Source organism: Trachymyrmex septentrionalis, unplaced genomic scaffold (assembly GCF_001594115.1).
Source record: "Trachymyrmex septentrionalis isolate Tsep2-gDNA-1 unplaced genomic scaffold, Tsep1.0 scaffold70, whole genome shotgun sequence".
In the NCBI taxonomy this organism is placed as follows: domain Eukaryota; kingdom Metazoa; phylum Arthropoda; class Insecta; order Hymenoptera; family Formicidae; genus Trachymyrmex; species Trachymyrmex septentrionalis.
The window spans coordinates 265,513-287,957 of NW_017305885.1; the positions used below are offsets into that span (position 1 = coordinate 265,513).

The 22,445-nt window shown below is 34.2% G+C and overlaps 3 protein-coding genes across 5 annotated transcripts in view; 2 read left to right on the forward strand and 1 right to left on the reverse strand.

Annotated features, from left to right (window-relative positions):
* Positions 1-517, reverse strand: part of LOC108753676 — a 9,062-nt gene extending 8,545 nt beyond the window's left edge. The window contains exon 1 of the mRNA XM_018495491.1: positions 260-517. Coding sequence (XP_018350993.1) covers positions 260-302 — 43 coding nt within the window. The 5' untranslated portion in view covers positions 303-517. The remainder of the gene's footprint in view (positions 1-259) is intronic.
* A 3,632-nt stretch (positions 518-4,149) lies between these two features.
* LOC108753677 (macro domain-containing protein CT2219-like) lies at positions 4,150-5,896 on the forward strand. The gene is made up of 6 exons (XM_018495492.1): positions 4,150-4,394; positions 4,466-4,580; positions 4,680-4,934; positions 5,197-5,313; positions 5,403-5,611; positions 5,697-5,896. Exons 1-6 carry the CDS (start codon positions 4,380-4,382, stop codon positions 5,781-5,783), a joined length of 798 nt encoding a protein of 265 aa, XP_018350994.1. The 5' UTR covers positions 4,150-4,379; the 3' UTR covers positions 5,784-5,896.
* A 1,302-nt stretch (positions 5,897-7,198) lies between these two features.
* The window catches only part of LOC108753673 (serine/threonine-protein kinase MARK2-like), a 108,433-nt gene continuing 93,186 nt past the window's right edge, over positions 7,199-22,445 (forward strand). Inside the window, exons 1-2 of one of the 3 annotated variants that reach the window (XM_018495482.1) lie at positions 7,199-8,953; positions 21,047-21,195. In XM_018495482.1, the coding sequence (XP_018350984.1) occupies positions 21,121-21,195 (75 nt within the window). In that variant the 5' untranslated portion in view covers positions 7,199-8,953; positions 21,047-21,120. Of the gene's footprint in view, positions 8,954-21,046; positions 21,196-22,445 lie in introns of those variants that run through there. The other 2 variants (XM_018495484.1, XM_018495471.1) reach the window with 2 other exon arrangements.

Below are 22,445 nucleotides of genomic sequence, written 5' to 3' on the forward strand. Positions count from 1 at the left end.
AACACCTGAGTAACCACGAGAAAACTCGCTCACGTAATCGTGGTAGGACTTTTTTTCATTCGAATGGTAATGTCTTCAATGCACCTAAGACTCAAATGGCGTGATTCGGCAATTATACTTGGTGCATCCTGTCGTGATCACGACAGGTACGACTTCTCTTCTTACTTAATATTAGATAATTAATAGCGGAAACACGTATCAATGCACTCCCTTCCTGACCAGAAAGAGTTCACGACTTTTTCTCTTTGAGAAAACTCACACAATAGAAAAATCGCCCTGCAGTGTTCGCCCCGACGTGCCATTACGCTATCGCCGCTGATTCTACTTCTTGATACACTTCCCGATGAAATTAAACGAAAGGAGGAAGAATATAATTGTTATACGGAAATATATGTATAAAATCGCGCCCGATACGTATACCGGGACGGTTGCTCGGTGGCGACGTTCGCGAGGCTTGTGAAGAGAAGCGAGAGAAAGCTCAGGACCGTGGATGGATCGATAGCTTTCAGCATGCGCTACTACGCTGCTGCCGTTCTGCACAACGCGATGGAAAAAGCACTACTCCGACCACCGGTGCCACCACCGCCGTTTCCCCGCCGATGACGTCGTCGTCGTCGTCGGCGTCGGCGTCGGCATCGGCGTCAGCATCGACGTCGGCGTTAGCATCAGCCGTCTCGTTGTCAGAGACTGTTCATTCATATTAGGAGTGCATCGAATCTATGTGCAACCCAAGGAACACGCCAAGTCAAGAGAAATTCAAAATAATTTTATTTTTACATCATAATCAAATCAATATAATAATTTTTTTTTAATTATAAAATTTAACTGTTTATTGACGATTAAGAATCAAGATGAAGTCATTTTGATGTTTATTGACTCCTTGGGAAGGTCTCTTGGGAATTTTTGCAAGCATAGATGTAAAAATAATATTGAGACAAAAACTTAATGTTTTTCGTCGAAAATCCTGAAATTCTTAAATTTGTTAGTCTGCGCTTTTTGGTTTGGCAGAAAATTCGAGAAAATTGTTTTATTTTAGTTTCTTTCGCTCCTTTCGTCAGTAGGAACTAAAATCTTTATTGTAATTTTTTTCTCTCTTTGGCATACACCGAGAAATAATTTTGCTTGAAGAAATAAATTTACAAAGAGAATTTATAATATTTGCTTCACAGTCCAATAAGTTTCATATTTACGTGCGCTCGTTATTAATGACAGAGATCTGAAATGTGTATCTTTTTAGGGAAAAATAAGATTATAAAAAATTAAATTATAATAATAGAGGAAAGTTTAAATTTTTTACTCCCATAAATTCCCCTGTTGGAAGAAAGATAAAATCTTGTGTCCCGTGTACAATCTATTTCAAAACTTTTCTAATCATAAACGCACCGGGTGTTACGTAATAGCTCGTGTGCAAGCTCCGACAGAAACTTCCGCTACTTTTTCATCCTCGCTGCAGACGAGGACGTAATGGGACACAGGCGCGATGTAGTAATACAACTGGGTCTTGCTACAGACAAATACACGCGGCATTTTGGAGGTCGTATTTCGGTGACCTGACGTGGGCGGTTCGCTATTCGAAAGTTCGAAATCCTGTCAAACTTTCAATCTCTTTTCGAATTAGAAAAACGTGCGGCTTCCACAGAACATCTTAAAGATTCCATTATTACGACTTACGAAAATTACGTGCAGCGTAATGTAAATGCATAATGAATTGTATCTGTAATCTTGCATATTTATATTGTATCCTCTCTAAATTCTTTGGAGTGGAATATCATTCTAAAGAGTGAAAATTTATTCTTGAAAAAGAGTAGCTCAATTTTTGAAGTAAGATTTCACTCTACAGAGTGAGATCTACAGTGTGAGATTCACTTTAAAAGTTGTAGAAAATCTATATTATTTTTCAAACAAAAAGCTGATATTATATTTGTTGCCATTTAAAGTTATTTGACGTTTTTATCGTCGAGTTGCGTATTTTCATGCATTTTTTCTTAAATTTTTGAAAATGTTCAATTTACCACGATATTTAAAACAATTATTTTCGCATGTAATGAAAAAGAATAAAATCAGGTGACATTTTTACAAAGAATCGTTCATGTGCAACCTGAACTTTTATTCTTTTTCATTGAGTTACAGTTTTACAAATTAAATTAAATTTTGCTTTAAAACATGTTATTTTAAACTAACTTGAATATACATATATTATATTATGTATATTATGTAACAGCATTACAGGTAATTTAAAAAGTATATAATACAGTATATACAGTACATGTATGCGAAAGAAAAATTTTTTTAAATATGTAGTAAATTAGACATTTTTAATAATTTGAGGAAAAATGCACAAAATCTGTAAACTACGTTTTTACATGTGGTCCTTACAATTGTAAACTTAATTTCAAAGTGCTTAAAGTAAGTTAGTTCTCACAGAAACCTTTCGTCTATTTCTCGTGGAAAATTTCTCTTGGGATTTATCTTGGGATTTTGCTCAAGCAAGTACAGCCGGTTTGGTGCAGTATAAGGCATAGAACTATGGCATTTACGTGACTGCTAAGAACATTTTGATAGATATGCCGAATGGAACAGGTTAATATCTCTAGGTTAAAGACACATTTTCTTATAAATCTACAAACGCCCACGAATATACATACATGAACACCCACGCGAATCACAACTCATTCCGTTTGTTTGATTAATAATTGTAATGAAGTTGTCTATATCGCATCTATATAGTGTGAAATCAACGTATAATTGCACTGTAATTTTATGTAATGTAATATTACATTTACAATGGTGGTCTACTTTTTTCGACAAATGTTGTTGGTAAATGAAGTCGATGCAACGCAGTGACGCTTAATTATTACGTTCATTACACTGATATTGATTTCTTATCGTAAATAACTAGTGATCGTCTATTTATTTTGTGACGATTCTTTACCTTTTATATGTGGAAGTGAGTGAGAGTGAACTTCCTTTCACTTTTTTCTTATTAATCTTTGAAAATGTTGTGAACGTAAAAATAATATATAAACATATATGGAAAAAAAAGAAAAAATTTCATGATTGTGTTTCGAGATTGAAAAAGATTTCGGAGGATAGCTTATAGAATTAGATATATATATATATATATATAAATTTACACAGAAATATTTAAGTACTATAAGATCCGCTTTGACCGAAAATAGGATTTCTCTTATTTAATTAGATTTATTTTTATCAATTACAATTTTAAATTATAATTTGATATTCTTAATTTCATATTTCTATATATTCACATTAGTCTTCCGGAGCTTTGAAAAATTTTAACGCCCACGGCAACTCGATGGTATTCTTAATAGCCCAAATCTCCAAGGGACGTTCCAAAGAACATTCAGAGGATATCCTCATATGTATGTCCTAAGAAACGTTCAAAACGTCCCTCAACTAAAGTATGCTATTCAGTATATTTTGAAACGAAATAAAAATTATAAAAGTAAACAAAATTTACTAAGTATATACCGACCAATAAAATTATAAATATTGTAATAAATTTGCTCACTTTTGTAATTTTTACCTCATTTCAAGTATTGGCGGCTTTTTGAAAAATTTATAGCAAAATATTATATATACATTTTTTGTAATATTTCTGAAATGTTTAATTATAATTTTCAAATTTCAAAAAATTTTTTAATTTAACAAACTCCAAGATATAAAAAATATAGATTCTATTACATTATGGATCTCCTTTTGTGTTGATATAATTTTAAATAAAGTGCTTTATGAATTATACATTTAATCCATACAGCAGAAATACATCAGATATCTTAGAGATATCACATATCTCAAATATATCTTTAAGATATCTTTAAGATGTATTTTGGACACATTTGCTGTGGAAAATAATATTTGTTCAATGTAATAATTTAATGTTCTATCGTTTTATATTTGACTTTAAAAAAAAATTTCGTCAATAATTTCAAGATATACACATAATAATCGACCTCCAGGTTTTCCAGTGATTTCTCCACAATTGCAAAAAACATATTATCATCAGGTGTTATCTTGGTGCAAAATGTCTTCAAAATGCTTCTAGATCTTCTAGATGACACTACTCATGCAGAAAATATGCAGCGCAAAGAGCAAGTTGAAGTTGCCAGATCAGCTAGATGGCGACGGTAGTTCCATTGCCGGCTGATTAAACTGGAGAAAATTGGACCAGAATTGATCATCGCAATCGCGATAATAGTGATTGCAAATAATTGCGAGCGAGAGAAAAGAACTTGTATTTTTGCGACGATTTGAACAGTTCTCAGGACACTGTAAAATTTGCGACGACACTGTATGTTCAATCGCAGACACGTGACATTGATGATTGACAAAAAGTCCTTCGGAGTTTCTCGCGAGATATGCTGGTTTTGAAAGTAAGGTAGAAGAGCGTATCTGGCACCGCATAATTTTCAAGAGTTGCGAGAACGCTGCTTTTGGTTTCTAGGCGACCGTTGTTAGTTGCTTCTTTAGAAGCACTCGTATCCTTGGAAGTTTCCCTTTGAGAAACAGCTCGGCTTCCATCGAAACCGAAGGAAAGATGTCGTTCGAAGATGAGAAACGTAAGGATTTTCTTTCAGTTAATGATTAATTAAATGGAGCATAATCAAGGAATTGTGAAGTATTCTAGTGTCTCTTTTCATTATTTCTTTATTAAATAGAAAGGTTCTTGAACATGCCGCCAGAGGAAAAGAGAAGCTTTTACAAGGGAAAGGTAACTACTCTCGATCAGATTTGTACATGGTCAGAGTACTGGGATAAAAACAAGTCTAATATCACCAAGACCGTTGAAAAGGCTGAAAAAGTCGATGAGACCCTAGCTAAGAAAGTATGTATGTGGCAAGGAGACATAACGTCGCTTGAGATTGATGCAATTGTCAATGCTGCTAATTCGAGTCTTTTGGGAGGTGGTGGAGGTATAAAATGTTCTCAAATATTTGTCTGCATTCAGCAGAAAAAGTAGCTTTGTAACTGTTACAAAATTCTTAATATGATTAGTTTATATATTTAAATCCATTCAGGAATTAAGAGTAATATTATGGTAAAGGATCAATTACATTAAAGAATTTTACATTTTATAACAGTTGCAAAGCTGCTTTATCTGATGAATATATATATTTTGTAACTTTATGTATTTGAGAGATGTTTCTATGTATGAAATAATGACAAATATTTTAGTTGACGGAGCCATTCATCGAGCAGCAGGACCGTATTTAAGGAAGGAATGCGCGACGTTAAAAGGATGCAAAGTTGGCGAAGCTAAAATCACAGGAGGTTATGAACTGCCAGCTAAATGTAAACAATTTGTTGCAAGAGCTCATAATCTATATTTTATTAAAAATAACTTAATTAAATTGAAACAAAATATATTTTATTTATTCTAGATATTATCCACACGGTTGGTCCACAAGGTGAAAAGTCTGATAAATTAAAAGAATGTTACGAGAATAGTCTGACTCTGGCTAAAGAGAATCGTCTGCGTACTATTGCATTTCCATGCATATCAACTGGAATTTATGGATATCCACAAAGACCAGCGGCCAAAGTAGCTATATCGACCGTTAAAAAGTTTCTCCTCGATAATAAAGATACTGTAAGATTGCACATGCATTCAACAAATTGTTACTTTAGTATTTACAATTGAAAGTACACGTCAAATTTTTATTATATCTTTTCAGGTGGACAGAGTCATCTTTTGCTTATTTCTGGACACTGATAAAGACATATATGAGGAGCTATTGCAAAAATACTTTGCTCTTGATTAAATATTTGTTGATAGATAATTTTCTACTTCAGCAAAGTCCTTCGCAACATGTTTGGTGTAATTTTAGATATTGTATTTGAGGAATAAGTACTCACGTAGAATTATAATATACTAGTTATCTCTTATTGCTTTTCTAATTCTTTTTATTTCCAAAACGAGTCAATTCTAATAGCTATTCGCGGTTCTGATGAATCCGGACATTTTCTTCGAGTGTTATGAAAAATTATTTATGACAAATGTTTTTCACAAACTTACATAATTTTACATAATCTTACCCTTCAGATTTTGACCTTCAAATTGAAAAAAAAATTAGGGATGTGATATCACTTAACGCTGCAAATACTTCGTTGACCAATCAAAAGAAAGAATTTCACGAATTGACCAATCAAAGAAGCTTCAAAGCATTTGCAGCGTGAAGTGGATCGCACTCTACGATGGATTAATAACTATGATAAATTGCCATGCAGAATGAAATAATTATTAACTTTATACGTTAATTAAAAACGACTAGATCTTAATTCTAAAAGAAATTTCTTGTATTTTTTTAAATTTATAAATTCAAACAATACCATATATTATAATTCCTTAGAAATGTTATCTCGGGGATAGGAGGATCATGAATTAATTTTTAAAATAAAAATAATAACAATGATATAATAATGAATTCGATCATTCATACTATAATTGAATTAGTCAATATTAAAGATTATTATATGAAATATCCGATTACGGTGTTATAAGATAATCAACTTTGACAATGATGTAATATATATTTATTTAACAATGTCATTATCAAGTATTTGATCGTTTAAAACATATTTATATACCTTTACATTTAATTTTGCTAAGTTCACGTATGGCAGCTTTTAATATGCAGTAATCTAGCGTATTGCAAAAGTGATCGAATTCACTAGAATTTTGTCGTAAAATTAAAAATTAAATTTAAAAAACTTGAAATTAAAACATTTAAATACATTATAAATAAAATAATTAATTTTTAATAGTAATAATTTAAAAGCTTGTAAATAATTCAGTTAATGTCAATTAATTAATAATTAATAATGATTATTAGTTATTGTCTTTAATGGTTATTAATGATTAATAATAATAATTATTATTATTAATGATTAGTAACAATAATTTCTATTAATACTTATCAATATTAGTTTTTAACAATAATCGTTAATTATTAACTATTAATAATTATTTTTATAAATTATTAATTACAAATTGATTTAAAGTAAATTATTTACAATTTTTTGAATTTTGAATTATTAGAATTTTGTAACATACAGAATTTTCGAAAATCCACGATCGATTTGGGATTTTCGCACGATATAATTTGCTGTTCGATATTCCGAAATGCTCCGATCGCCCTGAAGTCAACATCGTTGAATTCAAAATACGCGCAGCTAGGCTGCTGCTGGCGACTGACGCGCCATCTTGAGGATCGACGACGGCGCGTCGCCATCATGAAAAACCTGAGGTGCTGTGATATATGTGCGTGGCGATAGGTGGGGGTCGGTCATTAACGCGGTGTATCTCGGAGACGGGAAATTTGTCACAAATGGGCGAATATTCCTGAGCATTGAGGACCGGCCCGATCGTACGAGCCGCGAACTTTTCGCGTTCATGTCTCGCGACACGGCACGATAAACATCAACGCCGTTGTGCTCGTTGTTGCCGTCGTGATCAAGATCGTCGCTGTCGTCGCCGTGGCCGCCGTTACTGTCGCCTGCCGTCGCCTCGAGCACACCCAAGGGACTCTCTACAGTCGGTCGCTCCTCGCCGATCTACGGTGCCCGTGGCGAGGGTGTGCGCTGTGCGATCGCGATCGTACGTACGCCCAGTGAAGTAGAGTGAGTACAGTGTTGGGGAGAGAGGGAGAGAGAGAGAGAGAGAGAGAAATAGAGAGGAGAAGCACACATACGAGTGTGTCGATAGCAGAGCCGAGAGCGTTGTGGGGTTGGCGATCGTGCGCCGGTCGGTGCCGCGTATTGCTCTGAGCGGCGAGCGACAGCCGAGCGTGTCCAAGCGTCGTGAGCGTGCCGTTGCCCGTCCGCGTCGAACGATTGTCGTCGTCGTCGTCGTCGTCGTATTAGCCTACGCCCGCTCGGAGTCGAGTCGTCGTCGTGCAACGTGAGGAGAGCACGAGCGAGCGTGCCGTAATGGGCGAACGAAACGTGCATGCGCTCGCGGCGTGAGCAGCATCATCTTTGCGTTCGACCTCGCGTACACTCCGAACGTGAAGAAGAGAACCGTCGAGTAATCGCGAGATATACCTGGAGGGAAGAGAAAGAGAAAAAGAGAGAGAGAGAGAGAGAGAGAAAACGAAAGAGACGCACCACTTGATCTCGACGAGAGAGAGAGAGAGAGAGAGAGACGAGCAAGGCAGACGTACGTACGCAAACGGACGGACGGAGGTCCCGTAATCCTGAATGGCCGCCGCGGCCGCTTTCTAGGTTACTGACGGACAAGGAGAGCGCGCGCGAGGGAGAAAGACGCGGTGAAGTGAGAGAAACGGCGATCGGAAGAGGTAAAACCGCCAAGAAAGAAAGGAAGTGAGAAACGAACCTCGTGTGCGTGCGTGAGTGAGTGAGAGCTAAAAAAAAAAAGAACTGTCGTCCGCGAGAGAGAAAGAAGGAGAAAGACGAACTTATAAGGACGGATTGAGCGAGGGGAAGAGAAAGAGAGATAGAGAGAGAGTGAGGGGGGAGAGAGGGGAGGGAAGAGGACAGACACAGCGAACGACCGTGAGCGCTCTCGCGCGGACGCGCGCGCGCGCGCACACCCGCACCCGCTGAGAGACTCCATCATCTCCGCCGATGTACGGTCACCGAGGAGGTGATCATTCACGCAACGTGCGAACGCCGTGTCCTGGACGTCTCTCCCGTGCTCGTCGGCGAGATCTCGCCGTCACCCGCGAATCGTCGCACGCGCCGACGGAAGTCTAAAGCCCGTCGGCGCCCGTTGCCGTCTTCGCGTATATTATAACTTGCCGCCCCCGTTCACTTATCGCATACACCGTTACCACCACCATCACCGCCACGATCATCACGACGACTACTACCACTGCTGTCAATCGCCACCGTCACCGCCTTCGTCCTCGTGCGTCCTCGTAACCGCCGACGTCGTCGCCGAGGCTTAGCTCGCATGTATGCATCTCAACACGTATGTATTTATTGTTGAAATATAAAGGGGAAAGAGAGAAAGAGAGAGAGAGAGATAGAGATAGAGAGAGAGAGAGAGAGAAAATGGGGAGCTCCTGCGTGTAACGTTCTTATATGTGGGAATATGAATGCATTCGAGAGAGTTGCGTGTGCGTAGGTGAGTGCACGGTGCCCTAAGTGTCCAAAAAAACAGGGAGGGAGAGAAGGAGTAGCCAACCGAGTTTGCCGCGAGGAGTCACTTCGTTTTTCTTGCTCGTCTCTCTCTCTCTCTCTCTTTCTCTTTCTTCCTCTTCCTCTCTCGATTTGGCTTCGAAGAGGTTTTCTGCCCCCGCTCTCTATTTCTGTCTCTTTCTGTCCTTCCATTTCTCTCTCTTTCTCGACATATTTCAATCAGTACTAGCTTTCTTAATCCTAAATTTTCGTCCATCATCCAATTGCCACTTCTCAAACAAAAGGAGGATCTTTCTTCCTCCCCTTTGGGAGCGGTTTTACCCTGTTAGCGCGTGCAGATTTCGCCCCAGAATCGATCCGCGGATTGTGTATCCATATTTGTCAATTTTCTCTTTATATAATTTACTTAATGTTTATTATGTAGAAATCAGTTTCTGAGTTTTGAATTTTAACGTCAAAATTCGATGAGAGTTTTACTAATGAGATCCGCCTGATAAAACATTAAATTGATAGAGAATCATATGCCGGTATTCATAGTCAGTTCCTTGATATAAAAAGACCAGATGTATCATTGCGCGTAATAACAGCTGAATATAATTGGAGACAAATTTCTGATCAGTGGCACATTTCTGATTATGCTAGCTTATAAAATTTGATCAATTTCTAATTGATCACAAATGTCATTGTTTTTAATACAATTTCTCACATTCTTGAAATTGATTCATCTGGTCTTCTCACATAGTCAATTCTTTTTTTAAGATTGTCTAATGCCCTGTGCATGTGTTTCTATCAATGCAGTTTGATCTAATCTCGGTTCAAATAATCTTTATCTTTTTCTAGTTTTAAGAATAAGAAAAAGATGACGAGCAAGTTGAATCGAGACCTACATTGGTAGAAACGGGCTTAAGTAATGCCTTAAGAGGTTAACACAGCTTTTGTAATTAGCTTAAGACGATCTTAAATATAAGAATCGATTATGAATACTGGCCATAAGCATATAATTGTCCGCGACACTATTATATTTCTCGTTAAATAAACCGGAGTTCTACATCATGCGATTGGGTCCTTTGTTCTACACATTTATTTTCTTCGAAAAACTAGAAGCATCAAGTAATTAGTTGTAACATTTATATACAATTCTTTTAAATACACAACCTTATCAATATTTTCTAAAAATGTTAAAGTATGTATATAAAAATCACTAAATAATTTGGGTATATTTGTTAAAATTAATCCGGGGCACGAATGACTCATCGTGTGTAAAGAATTGGAAAATCATTGTGTGTTCTAAGGATTAAGGTGAAATCCACGCCTTTTTTATGATCTGAAACGTGAATCATGCAGGGCATTTAATACGAAAATAGACACAAGAGACCGCTGTTAATCAGAAAATTTTTTGCTAGACTAATTTTTCATATAAATCTTAAATTGTGAATATTAATCAAAAGAATGTTTTTCTAACTTCAACACATGAGTAAAGGATCAATCGTGAAGCTTACTCTAAAATTATATAAGCATAGTTGTGAGTGTAGTTATAAGAATTGACCAATCGAATATTCTTCTTACATTCAATTGTAATTGAACGGTTCTTGCGATCACTTACAACTACGTTTATACAATTGTAGAATAGGCTTTAAGGGTATAAGCTTTCGAGTCAAACCGAGCTTCCGTTTCCGTTGCATGCGTGTTGATTCGTTCGATCTCTGGAATACCAGTGCACAATTATTGAACGTTTTATATCTCTATTATCGCCGTAGCATGTCGCTATACCGATCGAGACGATGCACACGTGTTAAAAGCTCATCAAACGTTATCAAAAATTCAATACTTTGCGGTTCGTACAAATGACTTAACTTGGAAAAGAAACAGATCGTGTAACTTACGTGAAACTTTAATGTACGAAGAAAGAACATTTTTTTTTGTTTTTTTTTTTTCATATTTTACGAGTGCAATCGTTACTAAATCAAACTTCAAGATACTTCTTGTGTATCTTTAGTACACTGCTATTTCTTATTTTTGCGATAATTGAAATACTAATCACATAATTCCCAAAATAATTTGAAGTTAGCGGATGATTTCTGACGTTTTATTGAAAAACCGTTTTAAGAATTTTTTGCATTTTAATCCATCCATTCATTTTAACTTGAACTGCAGATTATTATTGCAACGTTAATATTAAAGTGAATTAAAGCGAATGTAAAAAATAAATTAGAGCGACGTGCGAATTGCGCAAGAGCATGTTTAGAAACGTAACAGATAATCTGTTATAAAACAGATTTCTCTCACGGCGGAGGTATCAAAGCTTCATAGCATGTGCATCGAAATGTGTCAATGATAAAGAATAAATAGCATTTGCTTTCCATAATTACGTAGAAAGCTGTTCAGGCAATCCGCTCTGTGCTATTGTTTACGCATTGACGCTCAACTATTTCATATTATCATATAATCGATGGATGCTAAACGTAGCTTCACAGAGTGTCTGATGAAATAAAACTTTTCGCATTCACGAAGCATATTAAATAACGAAAGTTTAATGAAGCGTACAAGTACATTTCCATAGATAAAAGTTTATTTGTAGTTTAAATTTTACTCATTAATAATCACACCATTTATTTCCACTGTATGTAGTTTAATTTTAATTTTGATTCCACTAACTCTTCACTTCTTTCTGATTCTAAGAATTAAAAAAAAATGAAAAGCAAGTTGAACTGATTTAATCTACATTGGTAGAAATAGGTTTCATATCCGTTTCCATCAATGTAAATTAACTTGATTCCACTCACTCTTCTTTTTTTAATTCTTAGAACTAGAAAAGGATGAAAAATAAGTTGAATCGAGATTAAAGTTAATCTACAGAATCGATAGAAACGGGAATAAAATATACATAGAGTGTAAATCTAATTTTAATTACGGTCGTAATTCTTTAAGAATGCCAATCTTTAAGCATCCCACTTTTCTTTGCAAACAAAATGAATTGAGAGTTGCGTTTGTTTGGTCTCAAACTTCTCGAACGTATATTGAGCATTCACCGTACACGTGTACGGCTTTGGTATTTGCTGTATCGGAAACATGTTATTGTAAAAGTTTCTATTGTGACAATATGTTGCCATCCCATTGAGTGGCTCGGAAACGTGTTCATGACCGCCCATTTCCTTGTAGTCTGGCAGCATCGGTCACTCTCTTGCCGATCGAAACGGTTTTTTATTACTTGTCTGGCTCTTCACCCATCCTTCCATCCTTTCCTTTCTCTCCCTCGAAAGAGTGCTGACCTCTCTATCGATTGATAGAAAAATTCTACTTTATTCTAACGTTTTATCGACCATTTACTGATCATAAATAAATTTGAATGTTTTTGTATTAGTTTCAATTCAAGTTCAGCTTTTAAAGAAATATTTTTTAAAGATATATCTTGATAAAAAAATTTATTTACTTGTAGTTGTAGATATGTCAACCGTTTAATTTATATGTAATTTGCATATGAGTAACGCTTTCGCTAATATTTTTCTATTATAGTTTAGAAATAACAATGTAAATAAAATTTTATTTTAGAGAGAGAGAGAGAGAGAGAGAGAGAGAGAGAGAGAGGACAATGACTCGTAACATTCATAAATTATTTTTTGCAGTCGAAAGCGTCATGTATAAAAAGAATATAAAAAAAAGACAAGTAATGAAAAAACGTAGCAATTATAAAAGTGGTGTATGCGTGGGATTTATCATCAGGAAATATCCCTTGTTCATTCTGCACATTACGTTCTACTTTAATTGCTTTTTGTACTTTCACGAGCGCGGATACGCCGCAATCGGTGTTTGATACGCGACGCCGCTCGCGTTACATCGTCATTGTTCTCCTAATGATACATCCTAATGATAAACTAACTTGCCGGAACAACTCTGTAATGTCGTGTCCCTATAGGTGTCGCATCGCACGATGTAATTATCGCGTACTCATTGACAAAGTGTACGGCATCTATAAGCACAGTTACCTAACTTTGACAATACCTTAGTCTTATTTATAATTGCACCTAATTGGGAGTATTCAAAAAACATTATATTCTTATCGTCAGAAAACCGTCTATCTCTATTTGTGGATTCATCCCTTTTATTTCAATCTCGTAAAATTTGTGTTATAATGAATAAACAAATCAATACGATCCCTTTGATCTTCCAGCATTTACTGTCATTTCATCTATGCTTAATACATTCTGTACACGATTGATTTAACGTCCTTTGTATGGACTAAATGAGCAAAGTGCGCTTTCAAAGACAGCATCGATAGAGACAGGATGGATCGCAGAGTAATCTTCTTAACGTGTGAGAATCCGTCGCCCGGCGACGATTTATTCTTGGATTACGCTATGGAAGCCGGGCTTCTAGCTTTATGTAATACCTTTCCTCGTTGTGCTATCGCAATTTTGTCCACTGGCAAAAAGCCGCGGGAACTGCACGAGAAACACGCGCCATTCGGCACGACGAAATTGGCGATGTATTGGCCCGATAACGGTACAACAGCATTTTGACACGTACGTTGCCGCGGACAGATCCGATGAGAGGACTATTGATATTTACGTTCGATACGATATCGGCGATTACATTTTGTACAATCCCTAAAGTATTACGGTATTACTTTTTTTTTTTTTCTGATAATAAAACAGAAATAATAAAACTGTGATAATATGTTTATATGGAAATATCAAAGTAAATAATTGATATATATTTAAAAAAAACGCAATGTATATAATATGTAAAATAATGTTTGTGTCGTAGAGAAAGAGAAGAGAGAGAGAGAGAGAGAGAGAGAGAGAGAGAGAGATGGCTTGATCAATAACTGAATCGAATTTAAATTGTACACGTTATTATTAAGATTTAATGGGAAAATTTGCTGGGAACAATTGTATATTTCTAATTTGATATTTGGATAAGAAAAATAGTAAGAAATTTAGTATTGAAATCTTCTACTGGACTAGTTCCAATGAAATCTGTAGTCGCCCCTGGCTGCATGTCCTATCTGCGCGTGTGCCGATGACCTAGTAAGACCTAGTTCATAGGGACGGTGGTCTAGGACCTAATTTTGCGTGACTCCAAATACACTCTAGATTTCTACTTACATCCATGAGCACATTTTGCGAGTAAATTGCATTCGCACGGTTTTCAACCTTTCATAGGTGTGATTTCAAATTAAGCTTACCGTATTCCCGCACCGTAAACAATTAAAGTTGGTACAATATTGATCACGACAATTACGTAACTCTGCTTGCTATGCCACATTACATGTTTGACTGTGAAATAATAGAAGAATTTAGAGATAGCTTTCTGTAATTACGGATATGTCGTTTTTCGGAGCGATGAAAAAAAGATTTACTAAATTTTAATACATATTTCTTTGAATAGTATTAAGTAAACATTTAATTATAGTAAATAAATGTTTATCCAATAAGAAATAATAGTTAATTCAATGGTTTTTGTATGAAACAAATGTATATTTACATTTAGTTAAATATTTACTTAAAACTATTCAAACAAATATTTATTAAAATTTATTTTTTTTTTCAATGCAGAAAAGACTAATATCGTTTATAATTTTTTGTATTTTTCAAATGTTAAATAGTGAAAGAAAATTTTATTGTCAATGTCATTTGATAGTAATCGATTTAGTCACAATGTTATGCATGCACAACATTACGTCATTGATAGAGAAAGCTGCAACCTCTTTATTATATATTTCTTTACCGTAATAATTATATAATTTATTATATTACTGAATATACGAGCGATCAGTTTGTACAGATATTCTCAAAATTTACGTGCGTGTTCCACCCGCTCGAATGCTTTCGGATAGTTTCAAAGCTTGTGTGTGCAAAATTCGCTCTATAATTAGCGGCTAATGTTTCGCAGGTGGCCGTGGAACGAAAGTATATTCGAAACACCTGTTCACAGTGAAATAATGTCACCGTGAATATTTTCTTAAGATCGCAACAATTCGTCCCGCGATGTCCTGCAGCTGTTATCACCGACATCGCCTATGGTCATCTATCAAACGCCCGTTTACATCATCATTGCGCTGCACGCGCGCGAACGTACCTTGCGTGAGTACGCACGCACTTCCGTGTGTCGCGATTTTCGTCGTGTAATCCTCTTCAGTCAGGATTTTATCGTGCTCGATCTCAAAGATACTCCAACACAGTGGCATCCTTAATTAAACACGTGAATTCACATTCATATTGCACTGAGAAAAAATTTATTAAATCTCAATACATATTTTTTTTAAATAGTACTAATTAAACATTGCTTACATTAAATCAATATTTAGACGATTAAAATAAGGATAGTTAAATTAAGGATTCTTTTACTAAATATATAAATATATATTCACATTCAATAAATGTTTAATTGATACTACATTGAAATAAATATTTAAAATTCAGTGTGCGAACGATTTTTTAATGCATTATAATAGGGAAAAAAATATAATGAAATTTATTTCCTAAATCGGTTTTCTGATGGTACAATTCAATCAATCACCATACAACATATTGATATTTTTTTATCTGACTTTTATTGTTCTGAAAAAAAATTTTGTTCACAATCTGCAACTGCAATTAAAATTTTCGTTTAGAATCTCATTCTATTCATCTGAAAATTGGCACTAAACCGAAACACTCATTGCATTTCATATTGTACATTAAATCATGTTTGATATGGTTGTGTCATATAGTAACTTGACGTAATTCAGTATCGTATCACACTTAAGTGACAGGACCGTGTATCAAGATGTCTAGTAGAGAATGCTTCTCTAATGCTTCTTTGCCTTTTCTTAATCGATAATTCGATTTTATGTATGTTTATATTTCGAATCGTCGAGGGTTTTTTCGCTGGCCTTTTTTTCGTGTCACATGCATATGCTAAAAACACTGAATATCTTTTGAATATCTTTAAAGATAATATCTAGTTAACATCTAGTTAACATAGAGATAACATCTATAAAAAAATATGAAAATGTAAAATGGAATCATAGTAAGTGATAGATAAATGTAGAACTAAGAATATAACATATATTGTTAATATTTTAAATAGATAGAGATAATTATTGGAAAGGACGAAAGTTTGATTTTACTTTATCAGTGTTAAAAACATGTATGTTGCACAATATCAAGATTGCATTAAAATATATCTGTATTTATTGAATCTAAAGATATGAAACATGAGTGTGTTGCCGATTTTGGTAAACGGCGACACCGCATTTTTATGTAACACGTCACATAGGTTACAATTTTTAATTCTGTTTAATTGTGAGGTAATGTTCGTTTGCTCGTCAAGTTGTTTGTCTTATAAACGTTACGATCGTCTTCAACGGCCTGCTGGAATCGTTATCGGCGCTTGCGGTTCATATCATTTCGCTGTTTCTTACCGTTTACACATGTTTGATAAACGATACCGTGCTTTTTCTTCAAGTATTATCTCGTTTAAGCAGGGACTAAATATGCAAATTTTGTAATCTGCTCGGGATAAATTTTGATTTTTATCTTTAATAGTTTTAACAATTCTCTTCAAACTGGATAACTATTATCCCATATCGGATAATGCATAATTATTTTTTTGTTAGATCTCTATGTTAGATAATTAGAATTAATTACGTTTTAATTTTTAATTATTGTGCGATTCCTTTAGTCTTATACAGGAAACTCTTTCCGTAATTTCTTTTTTAATTCCTTATTCGTGGTCACGTGTCGCTGCACAAAATGCGCATAAAATAAGCGGGGAGACTATATTTCGCTTTCTCAAACGTATTAATTCAATATTCATTAGTTTCTATATAAGTACACACGTGCGCGCGTGCAATTATTATTCGCGCGAGATAGGATAAAAATTGCGTAAATATTAACTTTTCTGTTTTTTGCTATTTGTGTGTATTTTAACGATTTCTCGCCGAATGTTATTTATCATGTCGGAAGTAAACGCTTAGTACAAACAAAGATTTTTGTAAATAAAAAAAAAAAGATTAAAAGTTATCTTATTCGTTGAAATACATTAATGAATTACATTTTTCCATTAAAATCTATCACTGCTTGATTTTTAATGAAATTATTAATATGAAGGCGATTTTTGTTTTAAAATACTAAAACTCCATGAATAATGATCTTAATTCGTACGATAATCTTAAAGAGATATGCGTCTACCTTAGTAAATTTTCCTAAAAATCAGTGAATTTATTACGTTGTTACGCTTGTTATTGCTGACCGTAATCGTGGAATTAACTGGATTTTTTTATAGCAGTATCGATCGTTTTCCTCATATAGTCACGTAGTGAAGGAGATAATGCCCATCGGGATTATTAATCTCAATACTGAGGGACGACTTTCGCCAACCTTGTTTCACTCGACCAATCCCGAGAGGTACGAACTCTCCACGACTAACACTTATACTGCCAATTGTATGAACTGCATAGGGCGATTTACATAATATCACATGTCATCTTGATCTTCGAATCTAATGTTATTAGATGTGATCAAAATTTTAAGAAAAGATTTTAACATAAGAACATGTAAATCGACAATATGTTCGATTTACAACATATTATGTGTATTATACATTATAAGAGCTCTATAAAGTTCATTATTTGTTAGCGCAAAAATTAACACGACTAATAACAATTTTCTGGAAAAAATGCAATTGTTTTTATGAAGTATTTTTTATTTATAGCTATTAATAAACTAAATAATTGGTTTTCCATTTAAAGAATTATATTTAAAGAATTACAATACATTCGAATATCGATTTAAAAATTATATGAATTACTTAAAAAGTTATATTTTATTTAGTTCTGAATTATATATCTACAACTGTTTTTCTGTTATATTGGACAGATCTTTCCACATAATATTTATGTAATACTTGATAATATTGCTATCGTGGTAAGCGTGGATCACCCGGTATACACGTATTTCTTTTCCTTTTGGTATACACGTCTTTTCTTTCAGACATTCGTTCTTTTTCTCTGTTGCTGACATTTTTCCCTTTCAACCGTTTCCGCAGATTTCTTGTTCCGCTCGATTAGATAGAAATCTTAGGTAAAACCGAAACGAGAGAATATCATAAGATTATTGATTTTATAGTATTTGTATTTTTAATATAATGCGATTATACACTATTCTAAATTATATTTTCCTCAATTTGATAATAAGAGCTTAGTCATTTTTATAATAGCTTAGTTATTTTATTTATTTAGTCACAAATAATAAATAAAATAATAAATGTTTCAGATAAAATTAAATTTCTGATTCAAATTTGAGAAGATTTTGAGTTAGTTTATTGGTCAATTAAAGCGATATGATAATCACTTTATTATATATATAATAATGTAACTATATATATCTAACTAATATATATCAATGACGTCAATACTATACATAGTGGAAAGTCTATTTGTGAACTGTTAATTTTAAATCTTTTTTGCAATATTGTAAATATCTTTATAAGAACAATTTGACATGATTTATTGTGACAATTTCGATAAATATTTCTTCGTTTCTTCTAATCTCATCGGATTGATTATCACGATTAAAATATTAATAAATCGCAAACGAAATAGTATATTCGATAGTGTGTCTAATGCTGTATTGCGAAAGCAATTTTAACATGGTTAATTTTCCGACTTACAATTCAGAACATAGACATCGATAACATATTTTGCTCGGTCGCACTTCTCGCGTATATATAAATAGAATTGTAATATACTAACGTATCGCTTGCCGTGAGATAGCAGACATATATGAACCCAAATTGGCCCGATGTTACATTCCGTCTGTCCGTTGCTACGAGGTATGATTCATACTCGCCTACTTATGTGAGCTTGGCCTGTTTCGGCTCGAAGGATCGTATCCTTTTTAACTTTTCCCAGACTACCGCAACTACATGTAGTCTAACGTAAAATTTAAAATTAAAAAAAAAACAAGTTAGTATTATGTATCAACCGCCTTGTTACTGAACATGTTATTCAATTTCTTATGAATTTTTATATGAGTTTATTTGAAATAAAAATATTCATATGCGTAATTTGGACTAGAAACTAAAGAGTTTCAAAGTTGATTTTAATTAATACAGTTGATTTTAATTAATATTGTCATAAAATTGGAAATTAGGGAAATTAGGGAATTGTTAGGAAAATTGAAAACAGTTAGGGAAGACAGGAAATTTTGCAAAATTTTTTGGAAAATAAAAATTTTTGTCTTTAAAAAAGTTTAATATACGTACATCATACTTACACAGTTTTCGAATACTACCAACTTAATTAAAAATGTTAAGCAGTGTTAACAACATTATTAATAATTTACATTGTTATATTAAATTGATTTCTCAACAAAATATTTAACGTTTTCCAAATATCAAGACATACAAAATGTTTTCAAATGTTATTGAAAGCCAGGGAAAATTATGAAAATTTGTCTAGAAATCAGGGAAAAATTATTTTAGGATGAGAACCACCCTGGATTTGTGACGACCCTGTAATAGTGACTACATGTTTTGCAAGTAAACATATACTTCAAGAATATATTTATTTTACGAAATTTTAGTACGTATATTATCGATTGTAATAATATTTGTATGAATCAGGAGATATTTATGATTGCATTTGATTGGATTATGACGCAAATATATGCGTAACATCACGGTTGACTAATATTTATGATACGCATTGGCTTGTTGTGTGACAATACCAAAAATTCGTTAGCGCCAATATTTTCGTTGCCGTTTGTCGCATTCATTTGATCACCCACATTGTGCCTGTCCGCACATAAACACTGTCACGCGTAGTGCCGTTTTATGATTTGGTCGACCGCGCGTATATATGTGTAACAATCGCATGATAAGTGTGCGTGTACTGCCGGCTCCGCACGCACCACGCGGATACCACCGACGTGGTAATTGAAGCCCACGGTTTACCGTGCATACCAATTAATAAAGCTCACTTTGTCAATCAGTGCAATTGCGTTGCTATATCGGGCGCCATGTCCAGGCAAGATCGAGCTTGCGCTCAGCTAAATTGGATGAAAATGAGATTATCGATCCGCTTAGTTAGGAATCACCCTAATGCCAATAAATGCTGTTAATTATTAATTGGAGATATTTCACGATGAACGAATAGTTGAAACAAAAATGAGCATTTTCTCTTTCTCTTTGTCAAAATTTTTATGCGATAAATACTTGCATAAGAAAAATTTAATATGCTTAAGTATACATGCGTTGTTTGTAAACAACGTACATAAACATGTATGAACATATGTAAAAAAAATGTATGAGAATTTATTAAAAATGCTTCTATCTGTTTATCTTCTTCAGAAAGGGGGGTAAGAAACGCCATTTGATTAATTTTCTCGTTGTTATTACAATTATTTGTTTGATGTCAAATCATATATGGATCATTAATAATTTTGATATGAATCGTACTTTTCAACCGTAATTTTTTCGCCTTTGATGCGCCGAAAAGGATCGAAAGCTCTGTTGACTGAAATATTAAGAATAATCGTCATATTCGTGATATCGTAAACGTGACATGACGCGTTGAAGTTCTTTACATGTCATTTGTAAATAAAAAGAATTTGGGAAAAATAATGAGATTGCTTTAAAATACTTATAAAAAGTCCCCTGACAGTCAATAAATAGTCATAAAAGGTGAAGTGCATTTTTACGACTATTTACTAACCGTTGGAGGAAGGGTAAAGGTAGCTTTGGCCTATTTTTACAAGCGTTTTGAAGCGATCTCAATTTTTTACCCAATTTTTTTCTTTATTTACAAATGGCATGCCAGAAACTTCAACGTATTACTCCTCGCTTGTGACGTAACGTCACGATCCAACATGGCCGCAGTGCTTACTCAGGGGCCTTAACTCCACTTGAAAATCGCCTTAAACGTTTTTCCTTATTCCAGGCGTAAGAGAAGAGGGTGTATCGACACATCGTTGGAGGAAGGTCTAAGGCTGGAGTGAAACTGGCTGGCCTACAATGTCCGCTAGCATGCGGAGCACTCTGCAAACCGTTCCGGAATCCGTGCCTGCCGACCACGTCACAAACTCCAAGGTAAGTTGTCCAAAATCCGATTAACTACGAGTATCTCCTTCCGCATACTACAGCGGAAGACCTGTGCTCGTCGTCCTTTGTGCCTTCTCACACATTCTCATCTAAAACGACCGCAACTCTTCCCGCCTCGGAGACAATGAGAGATTTTAGCTTCGCGGGGATTTTTTTCCCCGAGATTTCTATAGCTTTTGAAATGTTTCTAATTTTCCGAGCTAGGTTTATATCTCTCGTATACGTTATTGAAGATATTAAATCAATAACTGAAAATACAACATTTTCTTTAAATTGTACTTTCAATTAAAATTTAACTTTTTTAAATATTTATTATACATATAAGGCAGTAAATATCCCGAGACTTTATTTTGAAGTTTTATTTATTTTAACAGCATTGAAAAATGACAGAAATATTTATATTTATTTTTAAAATTTATAATTATTAACTCTTTTTTAATGTGATTATCTCTTAATATCTATGAGCTATGAAACTATTTCGTATCTTTAACTAGCGTTTGAAAAAACAATATCAAATATGTTTGATACGAAAAATAACTGTAGATCTCTTATCCATTCTTTTTACTAATTAATTAACTAAAACTTCGATCTCGTTAGAAATTTTTTCTCAGGAAATACAGTTGAAAGCGTAGAAGAGGTGAATGGGCTGGTAAATTGAAGAGAAGTTCGGAGGATACAGTATGCTTTTTTTTAAATATCGCGTGTTATATACGTGCTTGGTGGTGCCGTAGACATTCCTCGACCTTTGAACCTTTCCTTACTGAACGAACGGGGGTTGGAAATGTCACGGGTGCACCGCTTTGTAAGTACATACGTTTACGACTGACCCTGGCTGATCAACTATACGATGACATAACGACACGGTTGATTTACTCGGCAAATTCGATTTACTGACGACGGACTGACTTTCTTTTATGCGACGACGTCATGACGTTTTCCTAATTGCTAGTTGCGTAATGTAACACATCAATATATTGTGAGAAAATATCTCATTTTATTTAGATGGACGTATAAAATCATGTTTCTGCTTGAAAAATAACGAGAAGTTTATTCGAGAAAAATTTATACTAGTTATACAGTCATAATCTCGTTACTAATCAAAGTAGCTATGTCTTGATTTAAATTCAACTAATTTACAATTGCAACACAATGTAATTTACAATGTAATTTACAATGTAATATAAATTGCGTGCAAAGATCATTGTTTATTCCGAAACTCTCTTTTATTTACTATATAA